This window comes from Lethenteron reissneri, chromosome 15, assembly GCF_015708825.2.
Source record: "Lethenteron reissneri isolate LAM-NWPU_2019-01 chromosome 15, ASM1570882v1, whole genome shotgun sequence".
In the NCBI taxonomy this organism is placed as follows: Eukaryota; Metazoa; Chordata; class Hyperoartia; order Petromyzontiformes; family Petromyzontidae; genus Lethenteron; species Lethenteron reissneri.
Genome location: NC_083793.1, coordinates 9,156,692 through 9,168,045, shown reverse-complemented (window position 1 = coordinate 9,168,045; position 11,354 = coordinate 9,156,692). Strand labels below are relative to the sequence as shown.

General features: G+C 52.8%; 1 protein-coding gene across 2 annotated transcripts in view; it reads right to left on the bottom strand.

Moving 5' to 3' along the window:
- Positions 1-743: 743 nt before the first annotated feature.
- The window catches only part of LOC133342668 (protein Wnt-7b-like), a 33,255-nt gene continuing 22,644 nt past the window's right edge, over positions 744-11,354 (bottom strand). Inside the window, exons 3-4 of one of the 2 annotated variants that reach the window (XM_061551983.1) lie at positions 7,501-7,775; positions 744-4,792 (exon numbers count right to left, since the gene is read on the bottom strand). In XM_061551983.1, the coding sequence (XP_061407967.1) occupies positions 4,313-4,792; positions 7,501-7,775 (755 nt within the window). In that variant the 3' untranslated portion in view covers positions 744-4,312. The remainder of the gene's footprint in view (positions 4,793-7,500; positions 7,776-11,354) is intronic. The other variant, XM_061551984.1, reaches the window with a different exon arrangement.

Here is an 11,354-nt window from a genome sequence, read left to right as displayed (position 1 = left end):
ATTTCGTCGTTTGCTTCCACTTGTCGCTGTCTTCTGCCAGCATGCTCAAGTAGTGCCACATCATTCTCGCTACCAATCTTTAACGTCGTCAAATCATTCTCTGTTAGGTCTTCCACTCACGTGTATTCACATGAATTAAAGAGCAGCCCTGACGAAGGGTAATTGCCTGGAACATCGGGCTATCGTATATGTTTCTGCTATAAGGCAGTGTTTGTGATGGACTATGCGAGGTCGTATTACTCAGGCCTGTGCAGCACTGTCAATGCAGTCCCGTAGTTTTGTTCATGTCACCATAGTTTTTTTTATTTTTCCTCTTCTGCGATGGTGCGAACACACGGGGCCGCCTGTTGAGTTCCGGCGCGATATATGACACACGTGGTGTATTAGTGGAGTGTGCATGAAATAAGGGTTAGGTGAGACTGCACACAAGCTGGCAGTATCAGCGTGACTACTGCCACGCACAGGGTGCCTGCCTTAATTTCAGCCGGGTATGCAGTGCAGCATGATATTTCCGAACACAGTCACACCACAACCCAGCACACCCCTCACCACGCCTATGGCTACTGGTCACGTGACACCTAGCCCAGTCACACCACGCCCATTACACCTGTGGGCCATGGCTGCAGGTCACGTCGGGGGTGCTGCTCGCGCTGACCACGTGCGTCTTGACCTTTGCGGCGGCGTCTCGAGCGGCGAAATGAAAACTCGTGAGACGCGCGGGTTCGTGACATCGCTGCTGCTGTTTAATGGCACTCCGCTCCAGTGCAACGGGGGGGGGGGTGAGGGGGTGTCGATGATGCTCGCAGCGAATCCGAGGAAAGAACGGTCGAGGGAACGTATCGAGACGGACCTCTCGAGTGAATTTTACAGCGGACAGAGAGGGCTGCAAGCTTCCAAACGCGCAATTATCAGCAGGAAATTTAAACATGTAGGGTTTAGTGACATCGACCAGAGACGATATGTTTCGAAGAAAATACATAAAAAAAACAAATAACAGCCCCTTACTATGTGGGCAATCGTTTTTTTTTTTATCATTTTTCTTTTAAAGAAAGACGAAACTGATGAACGCACAAATGTGCTTTAATGTCACCTACACACTTTATTTACTTTGAGTGACTTGCTTAGCGTTCCTGTACTTTGCACTCCTATCCGTGTTTTGTGTGCATCGTTTGCTGTTGTAACGTACCAACTCGCCTCTACCGGACATGCGTGACAAAGAGCTTCATAGCTCATCGGATTCTTCCAGTCTTAATAAAGAGCCTGACTCTGATTTTACATCCGACTCGATCCTCGAGATTTGGACGGTGACCTGGATGTGTGGCTCAAGATGAAACCAACGGATGCCGCCTGTGGGACCCGCATTGCGTGATGCAAAATTAAAGGCAGGTTTCTCGTTTAACGCGGGACTGATGAAACTCCCCTTCCTCACGGCCCACCAACGTTACAGATGTTTTCGACGTTTTCCAAAGCATCGGGTGTGGGTAGTGTGCGGGTGCTGAATTTTGTTTTGTTTTTTGTCACTGGAGAAGATTGCCAACTGTGAACATGTGAACCATGGTGGGGGGGTCATGGAGCGTGTCGTTCGAGAAGTCCCGTTGAAATAAAATTGTGAAACGACGAATTACATTTGTTTATTCGCCTGACATGCACGTTCATTGTTGTGTTGCCATTCACGTCTACACTGCGCTGCCACGGTGCATGGGTATTAACTGTTTGAAAGCTGAAGTGTAATTTAAACGATTTTTTTTTTCAATTAGTCTCAAGTGCCATCACTGGCAGGAGCAGGGCCATAGGGATCGGGGCAGTCGGGGTGGGGGTGGAGGTGGGGGTTGGGGTGGAGGTTGGGGTGGAGGTTGGGGTGGAGGTTGGGGTGGAGGTTGGGGTGGAGGTTGGGGCAGTTTGCCCTGGGACTGAGAGGTGGCTTTCATTCGGCATTTTGCACAGAGGCCCCACCGAAAAACACAACTCAATAGCCCAGATCGCAAGTTGTTGAACCCGGGTCCCCACACGGTTTTACGAAGCAACGTGGCCAACGACTGCTGAGTGAACCGGCTCGGGCCAATGTCCTTTGACCTTCAAAGCAGATATCACTACGGAAGGGGGACACGGGTCCACTTGAGGATAACTGCAAGCGGGCGTCTCCGGTAGGAGGTGGCGGCAGCGTGTCAGGTGGCAACGTCTCACTGGAATCAGCCCCTCGAAGCGTCGTCGTGTGCGCAAAACGAAGCCACCGTCGGGGGCCCTTTTGTTTTCGCTCGCCGAGAGGTCAAAATCCAGGAGGGGCGAGTGGGTGCGTGGCACGGCGGGAAGAAGGGTGGGGTGGGGGTGGGGAGGGAAATTAGAGGACAAAAAAAGGTATAAATAAAATATTTATATAAAAATATTCTCTCGCTAAATATATAATTACATCGCTAGCGTGGAAAGGTATCTTACAGTAGCCCTTTGTAAGTACGGACAGATGACCATTTTGTGCAAGTGGTATCACTCTGCAGGCCGCAGACACAAGCCACCCTGTACCGCTTAGACTTCAAACATATGAATTACAAAAAAAGCCCTAATGAAAAAATTACAAAAATCCAAAGCGCCCATGTCAGCGCTCCGCCCCATTTTCAAGCCGATAAGAACCATGACGACGGCAACATTTTTTGTCGTTTCATCGCCGCCGGGTTAGTCGGACCGCGCTCGCCGCTCAATAAATCATCCAAACAAGAAAATATACAGTTACGAATCATACAAAAAAAATGAAAAAAAAAGCGTTGGCTTTTTCGCAATCGACATGCAGACTGCGATTTTTTTTATAATAATATAATAATAATAATAATCTCGAGCGCAGACAAAACATTTGTCAGGGTGTTTTTATCGCGGGGGGCGGGGGGGGGGGTGCACACGTGTCCAGGATATCCGTGGCTTACAGTGTTCGTTTCGCAAACTTTGACGTGACGCGAGCGGTTTTAATAAATTAACCTAACGCGAGCAAGAGATTATTAGCAAAGGTTGAGAGACGCAAACTAAAATAACATTTACATTGGGACATCCCCCGCCCCCCCCCCTCCACAGCCATCTCGTTTTTAATCAGTAGCATAACCTTTCACTGTTTTTTATCGATACAAAATGTCCTCATGCTATGGTCATATTTATCCGCAATGAGTGACGTTTTGTTCAATTCAAAGCTCCTAAATAAGTCAAATTAGCAACATTTCAATAATCATATAATAATTATACATTTCTTTTTAGAAAACAATCTGTCAAGAATTAGTAAGTCGCAACACGTTATACATTACACGCTTATAATGTGTGTTTTTTAATCTCCCCTAGCCGACAAACGATAGCTTTGTATCCAACACCACAACGGGCCTTGGCGACCCTCGGCCTCGGCCACTGGATCTGTGGCCTGCTGCTTCTCTCGCCACCGCGCGACTCAAATGTCACAAGGTCAGCGAATCAATGTCTCCACCACGGCAGGGCCTCCCGCTCGCCTCTGGCAGTCTTCGGCACCCCGCGCACGGCGAACCGCCAGGGCCATCGCCGGGGCAAGCGGTTCGCTCGTTCCCCCGAAGCTCGGCTTCTGCGAGCGCCGTCGGTGAGGTGTGCAAATCAAAGGCAAAGCCGCGCGGGGCCCCGCGCTTCCTACGATCACTACTGTCCTTTCGTTTCCCAAATGAGGGCATCTCGTCTTGGACGATGCCCTTCCGCGTGCGCTCCTTCCCCTGTTAAAACACACGACCGTCGGGTCCACCCGTCTCCCCCGTGTTCGAAAGGCTCGCCGGGGGGACGCTGGGAGACACCGGGAGATGCTGCGCCCTGTGCCAGCGACATAGCGGGATTTGTGGGTCCTCGGAGAAGCGGCATGTGGTTGGAGGGGCAGTGGTGATGGGGGAGGGCACAGTGAGCGATGTGGAACAGTCGACGACTCCTCACTCTCCCATCATGCTGAGATCTGAGTGGCCACTTTGTCCCAGGCTCGGGAGCCGATTGGAGAGCTCCCTCGTGCAGGGACCCGCATAGCCCCCCCCCCGCTTCGGCAATCACGCAGGGTGTCGGTGGGTGGGGTGGTGAGTGGGGTGAGTGAGGTGGTGAGTGGGGTGGGGTGGGCGAGTTGAGGGCAACTGCCAGGTGCGGAACGACAGCCGTCCCATTGCGCAGCGACATCCGCTGCCACTTTTGTCCGGGCACAATTGTTGGTCAGCGATGCTCGTGGTGGGGGGGGTGGGGGGGCACGGCCGACAATCGACCCGGCGAGCGATCGAGCCTGCGGAAGAGTCGGGGCGAGCGTCCCAGCGAGCGAGCGAGCGATCCGCCGCCGCCGCCGCCGTCACTTGCACGTGTACTCCTCTGTCCTCTCGCTGCACGTGCTGCAGCGCACGTAGCAGCACCAGTGGAACTTGCAGTTGCACTGCCACGCGCGCGTGTACTGGTGCGTGTTGTAGCCGCGGCCGCAGCACAGTAGGTCGCAGCCGTCGGCGTGCGGCGACGTGCGGTTGCAGAGGCGGCCGCGCGTGCCCACGCTGCCAGTCAGCTGGTCCTCCTCGCAGTAGTTGGGCGAGCGCTCGGTGAACACGAGCTCCGTGTCGAGCGGCTTGCGGTAGGCGCGCGAGCGCTTCACCTTGAGGAAGACGGGGTAGCGGTAGCGGCTGGCGCGCACCGGCTCCACGTGGACCGCCTCGTCGTACTTGTCCTTGAGCGCGTAGCCCACCTCGCGGAACTTGGGCAGCGTGGTCCAGCACGTCTTGGTGGTGCACGAGCCCGACACGCCGTGGCACTTGCACTCCAGCTTCATCTTCTCCTCCAGCACCTGGCGGCCGCGTGGGGTGGAGAGAGAGGCCGGCAGAGTGGGTGGGGGACATGTGGACAGAGAGAGGCAGAGAGGCAGAGAGAGGTGAGCGGTTAAGGCATCGCTAATAGCGGCGTCACTCGTACGAGTGAAGGAGGAGAAGGGGTCAAACAAATGTTTTTTTGTGTTTCTTACAAAACCGCTGTTGGTGTCGACCCTCTCTGATCCGCTTTGTGCCGGCTAAATGCTGCGGAAAACATAGGCATTGTGCCGAAAAAATGACGAGGGGAAGAGGTAGGAGAATGGGGGGGGGGGGGGGAGAGGTCAAGCGAGGGAGTGTGTGAGGGGGTCCCGCACACGGGGAGGGGGGGGGGGGGGAAAGTTGGAGACGGGTCGTGTTTTTGTTTTCACCCCCAAGACATTTCAGCACCTGCGTTGGATTGGATCTGGAGGAGTGCTCGGTTTTGGGAAATCGCCTGCAGAGAAAAAAGGGCCCCACAGGCGTATTATAATTCCCTGCATGCCACGTGAGCGCCTTCATTCAGATATGGGCCTGCAGGTGTGATAAGGGGGAGAGGAGACCCCTATCGAGAGCGGTCAAGGAGCATAGGGGCGAACGAGCTGCAAGGGCATCGAGATGTCGCTGTCTCACGAGGAGGAGGTGGGTGGGTGGGTGGCCACCTCCATCCGCGTGGCCGTGCAGGCGAGATGAAAGCACCGCGTGAGTTGCTATTAGGCTGCGCTCACCTGGAGGACATTGGAGGGAGGAGGTCCTCAGTGGAAATGTGGCCAACAATGTCAGGTGCAAGGAACAGGTGAAAGTGCAGCCCTGCAAACTTGCTTTGTCGCACCAATGCTATCGGAAGGTCCTCCACTCGAGGGAGCTTTGGAGAGCCCCCCCCCGAGGGGACATGTGCTCTACTCTCCTACTCTGGCCAGACGTCTTGGAAGACGTGGGATAACCCCGCACTTTACCCCAGCGCACGTGACCCGCAGTCGCCTAACTGCTGTGTTGCTCATTTTTACTGCCGCAATTAGACCACCATGCCGCGCTGAGAGACCCAAGCGAAGACTTCTGTGTTTGTGACCCGTTACACCACCGCCGCACCCCCCTTCGATGATTGACGTCAACCTTTCCTATTCAAATCGAGAGTGAGATCTGTAAACGAAGTGAGCGCGTGTCGTCGTCGTCGTCTGCAGCCCACGTGGTGCGGAGGCGGCTGATTGAAAGGCATCGTGGGAAGACGAAGAGCAAGGTGGTGCTTGAGTGATGTTAATTCTAGAGTGATGTGTTTAATGAATGCTTGACAGCGTAAATGCTGTCTCCGAGTCGAACCGGGGCTTAGTTTAAGTCGGGGTCTGTCCACCACATCCAGTTAACACCTCTAGGCTATGCCTGTGGCTTTTGAGTTGCATGCCTGCTCCAGTTTTCCTACGACCCGGGAAGCATTCGGTGAGAAAATTAAGCGCGGTCGTGCGTGCGTGCGTGCGCGTGTTTGACGTACTGTAATTATCAATCATCCGGCGCGTGCGGCGTGCGACTACGATGTGCGTTTGAACGGACTAGATTGGTGAACATTGAAATGGATACCACCAGGGCAGATCGCGAGCTCTCGTCTCAATGTTTTTGGAAATAAAATAAATAAACCCACAACTCACTAAGCCAATCAACAATGGCTTCATTTTTAGGCAGGAGCTGTCCGGGACTGAGCTCCGAAAAATAAATTCCCCCCCACCCCCCACGCACCTCCCCCCCCTTCCCCTCTCCCCCACTACAGCCCTGCCCCGCCTGAAAAGTCGACCTCCACGTACAAACAGGTACTTGTCATTGGGTTTGCGGGGACCACTTGGTAGGCGGGAGAAGACAGTTCAGCCCAAAGCATGTATGTTGAACTTCTTTTGCACCGTACGTTGCCAACCGTCCCAATCGGAGGTGCGGGAGCAATTAGTACAACAACGCGCTGTTTACACCGCACCTCTTTGCTTACACATCCACGTCACCTGCCAGGTGGCTCAGCGGTATGGCAAAGACAAAGATCCACCCGACAGCCTTGAAGATACTGGTCAAGTGCTGTCAGGGAGCTCCTTGAAAGGTCGACGTGGCACACGAGGAGGGGCTGGGTAGCCAACAGCGTCCCTGATGTTTCCGTGTCTCTGAGTGTCCTTTAAAATTCGTTTTTTTGTTGCGCGTTGCACATTTGTATTAATTCATTAAGGTCGTTTTACACACCACATCAGGTAATCATTTCAGGCTGAGTCTACCTCGCGGAGGCCCAGAACCCGTTCATATATTCGTCACCGAAGTTGTCCCGTGAACGGGACTGGAACTCGGGTGGCCAGGCTCGTAGCTGGGCATGCTCATCCACTGCGCCACCGCTCCCCAAACAAAGACCCCCCCCCCCTCTCCCCCGTGTAGCGGTAACATCCTTTTTGTCCACAATAAAGGTTTTTGTGGTTAGATCGCGTTATTTATGAATGTGTCGTAACCCTCCACCACCCGACACGGCCAAACAGTGGCGACTGCTGTTAGCGAGCACCCACGAAGCTCCGCGCTTCGCACGATGCGTGGAGGTGTGTGGCCAGAGCCACGCTACACAGTCAAAGATCCCCACGCGTAGCATCACCGAAGGTCTGGGGGGGGGGGGTGGTGGGGGAGGATGGGGGGGCAAGCGCTATTAGCGATCACCTACAAGCAAACCACGAACGCGCGCGCGCGCACAGCCACGCACCTTGCGCCCTGCGGCGTTGTTGTGCAGGTTCATGAGCGTGCGCGCGTTCTGCTTGACCTCGCGCGCGTCCACGAAGAGGCGCGAGAACTCGAGGCCGTAGCGAAGGTCGGCCGAGCAGCCGCCCCAGCGCCAGCCCTCCTGCGCGGTGTAGAAGCCCTGCTTGGCGCGGTCGCAGCCGCACTCGCTCAGGTTGCCCTGGCTGCACGCCGCCGTGATGGCGTACGCGACTCCGGCCGAGAGCACCGCGTGCGTGAAGGCCGCTTCTCGGCTACCTGCTCGTGTCGGGGAGTGCAGGGGGGGGGGGGGGTGGGAGGGGGGGGAGCAGTGGGGTGGTGGAGCAAGGACGCGTGGGAGGTAGCGGCGGGAGGGGGGAATGTGGGGTCGAAATGATGGGGGGGATGGGGAGATGGGATTTGGATGGGAGGCACAGGACACACGCACAGACACAAAAGACGAAGACACAGACACGCACACAGACACACACACAGATACATACACACAGACACACACACAGACACACACACAGACACATACACACAAGACACAAACACACACACAGACACACATACACGAAGACGCACACACAAACACACACACACTATCATCCACCGCAGATGTCGAGTACAGGGCTGTATGTAGTGTCGGCAGTGATGATGATGACAATTTTTATAGACGATGATTACATCGTGTTTATTTACTCATTTAGTGAAGGTTATTCACCATCACTATGACGATTATATTTAAATACACTGATGATGATGATGGTGATAATAATATATGTCTGCCACCTATTTTATATTTCATAACATCACATTGCCAAGTCATTTGTCAATCTGCTGATAGGTAAAAACCTCCGTGAAGGTCACGAGCGAGAAGTCTCGAGGCAGCGGAGTTCACGACGGTGATAGCGATCGACAAAATCACGATGACATTTACAAAAACCGACATTCAGATTTTCCCTTCACAGAAACAATCGTTGTGTAAACTAACGTCGTATTAAAACGGGCGTAGAGTGTGTAGAACACAATCATCATCAAACAAACATACATGCACACAAAGACAAAGATTCCCCGTATAGCCATAACACACTGTTGGGAAAAGTGCACGTAGGCTTTCGCGACCAACATCATCCATAATACAGTGAGTTTTGGGTTAGATCGTGCAAATATATAATTGTGTCGTTAAACCCGCCACCACCCGATACAGCCAACTCGTACGGTTTGTCACGTAAACAGAACATGCCAATTCGTGACTAGTACAGCACACCGGTGTGTTGGAGAGCCAAGCCACAACACTTACAAAGTGCTGTTAGCGAGCACCTCTGAAGGTCATCACGGCACACAAGGGGGTGTCTGGGCCAGCACCACGCACAAGCGAACTTGTCTCAACAGTAGCGATGCATACACACCGCACCAGGTACTCATTTGAGGCTGAGTCGACCTAGGAGAGGCTCAGGACCGGTACAGAAAATCGTCACTGGTGTTGGCCGTGAGCGGGAATCGAACTCGTGTCGTCGGGTGCGTAGCATAACACGCTAACCGCTACACTACCGCACCCCATCATCATCATCATACAACACACACACGTGCGTTCTCTGATACTCGGAAACGTCAAGCAATACTTCGTTTTATTATTTTATTATTTCCCTTCTACGTGACTTTACCGAAAGAACCAAGAAGATGAATCCCTGCAGTCACGAAAGCTTTAAATCGAAATGTAATACTTCAGTTGTTTCTCTTACGCAATACATCAATAACAAACTGTCGGCGTGCCGTGCCCACGTTTCTCTCCCACTGCGTCCGTGTGGCCGCAACGCACGCGGTGCCAGGCGGTCGTATTTGTTTACATTGCTCACAGCCAGGGTTACGTGAAGTGTCTTCCTGTCCCCCTCCCACCCCCGGCTCCCTGCCCCGGCGCTTTGAAACTCGACACCGCGCCTCCTCAATCGGTGCGCGAGCCACCGGGCCGTGTTTCAGTTTGTAACCACTGCACCGTGACAGCCGTCGTAACAGCCACTGCGACACACGCTGTGACACACGCCGTGACACCCACCATGTGATTCACTGTGACACCCACCGTGACATCAACCGTGACATCGACTGTGACACCAACTGTGACACCCACCGTTACACCTACCGTGACACCCACTGTGAATCCCACAGGGACATCTACCGTAACACCCACGGTGACACCCACCGTGACACCAACTGTAACACCCACCGTCACATCTACCGTGACACCCACCGTGTGATTCACTGTGACACCCACCGTGACATCAACCGTGACACCGACTGTGACACCCACTGTGACACCCACCGTGACACTCACTGTGACACCCACTGTGACACCCACCGTGACACTCACTGTGACACCCACCGTCACATCTACCGTGATACCCAGCGTGACACCAAACCGTGACACCCACGGTGATACCCACTGTGACACCCACGGTGACACCCACCGTGACACCAGTTATGACACCTACCGTCACATCTACCGTGACACCCACCGTGACATCTACCGTGACACCCACCGTGACATCTACCGTGACACCCACGGTGACACAAACCGTGAAACCAAATGTGACACCCACCGTGACACCCACCGTGACATCTCGGGCCAGGAGCATGCCACAGGTTTTGGCCCCCCCAAAAAAGAAAATAAACCGCTCGCCCATCGTATCTGCTCCCGAGAATCATTTCCGTTCTTATTTGAGGAATGGCTTCAATACGGGGGATGCGGCCGTCGCTGTAATGGTCAGCACACTATGAGACCTCCTTTACCAGTGGCAAAATATAGTGATAGGTTTTTACCCTTTCAACTGGTACAAAAACTGACACCTTTATACAAGGCATCATGCTTGCAATAACCGCAACACAAGCAGTCAAAATGCAAACAAAAAGAAACAACTCTGATGATGATAATGATATGCCTTTTGGCGTCATCTGGTACAACACCAATGGAGACTAGTCTCTAAGAAAAGCTGTCTTGGGTGTAGACCAATCAACTTCAAAGACAGTGCATATCATTATCATCATCCGAGTTGTTTATTTTTGTTTGCATTTTGACTGCTTGTGTTGTAGTTATTGCAAACATGATGCCTTGTATAAAGGTGTCAGTTTTCGCACCAGTCGAAAGGGTAAAACCTATTACTATATTTTGCCACTGGTAGAGGAGATGTCTCATAGTGTAAATGCTTACCCCGAGCTCTCCATACTCTGATAGTGCACTGTTTTTGAGTTGTACGCCTTTTGGCGTCATCTGGTCCAACACCAATGGAGACTGGGCTCTAAGAAAAGCTGTCTCGGGTGTGGACCAATCAACTTCAAGGACAGTGCATATCATTATCATCAGAGTTGTTTCTTTTTGTTTGCATTTTGACTGCTTGTGTTGTGGTTATTGCAAACATGATGCCTTGTATAAAGGTGTCAGTTTTTGTACCAGTTGAAAGAATAAAAACCTATTACTATGGTCAGCACACTCTGACTTACAGGCCGCAGGCCGCAGGTTCGACATCCTGACGCGGCAGTGGAACCAACGGGCAAGTCCCCCCATCGCGATACACACAGCGCGGTGCAGTCAATCAGAAAGTTGTCTCGTGGTTGTGGTTGTTGTTGTTTTTTGACTTGCATCCCACTGGGATTTTTGCACACAGCGTTGGTGTACGGTGCTTTTTTCTGGAATTGTTGCTGTTTTTTTCCCTGGATTTTCAGTTTGCACATAGTCACTTTAAGATGTTTTCTTGTTTTTGTTTTTTGCTTGTTGCGGTTGCACCCGATTCAAGAGCCGAATGGCTCACAGGGCTCTATACCTAATAAATAAACTTGAAACTTGAAAACGTGTGCCGCGTGGTG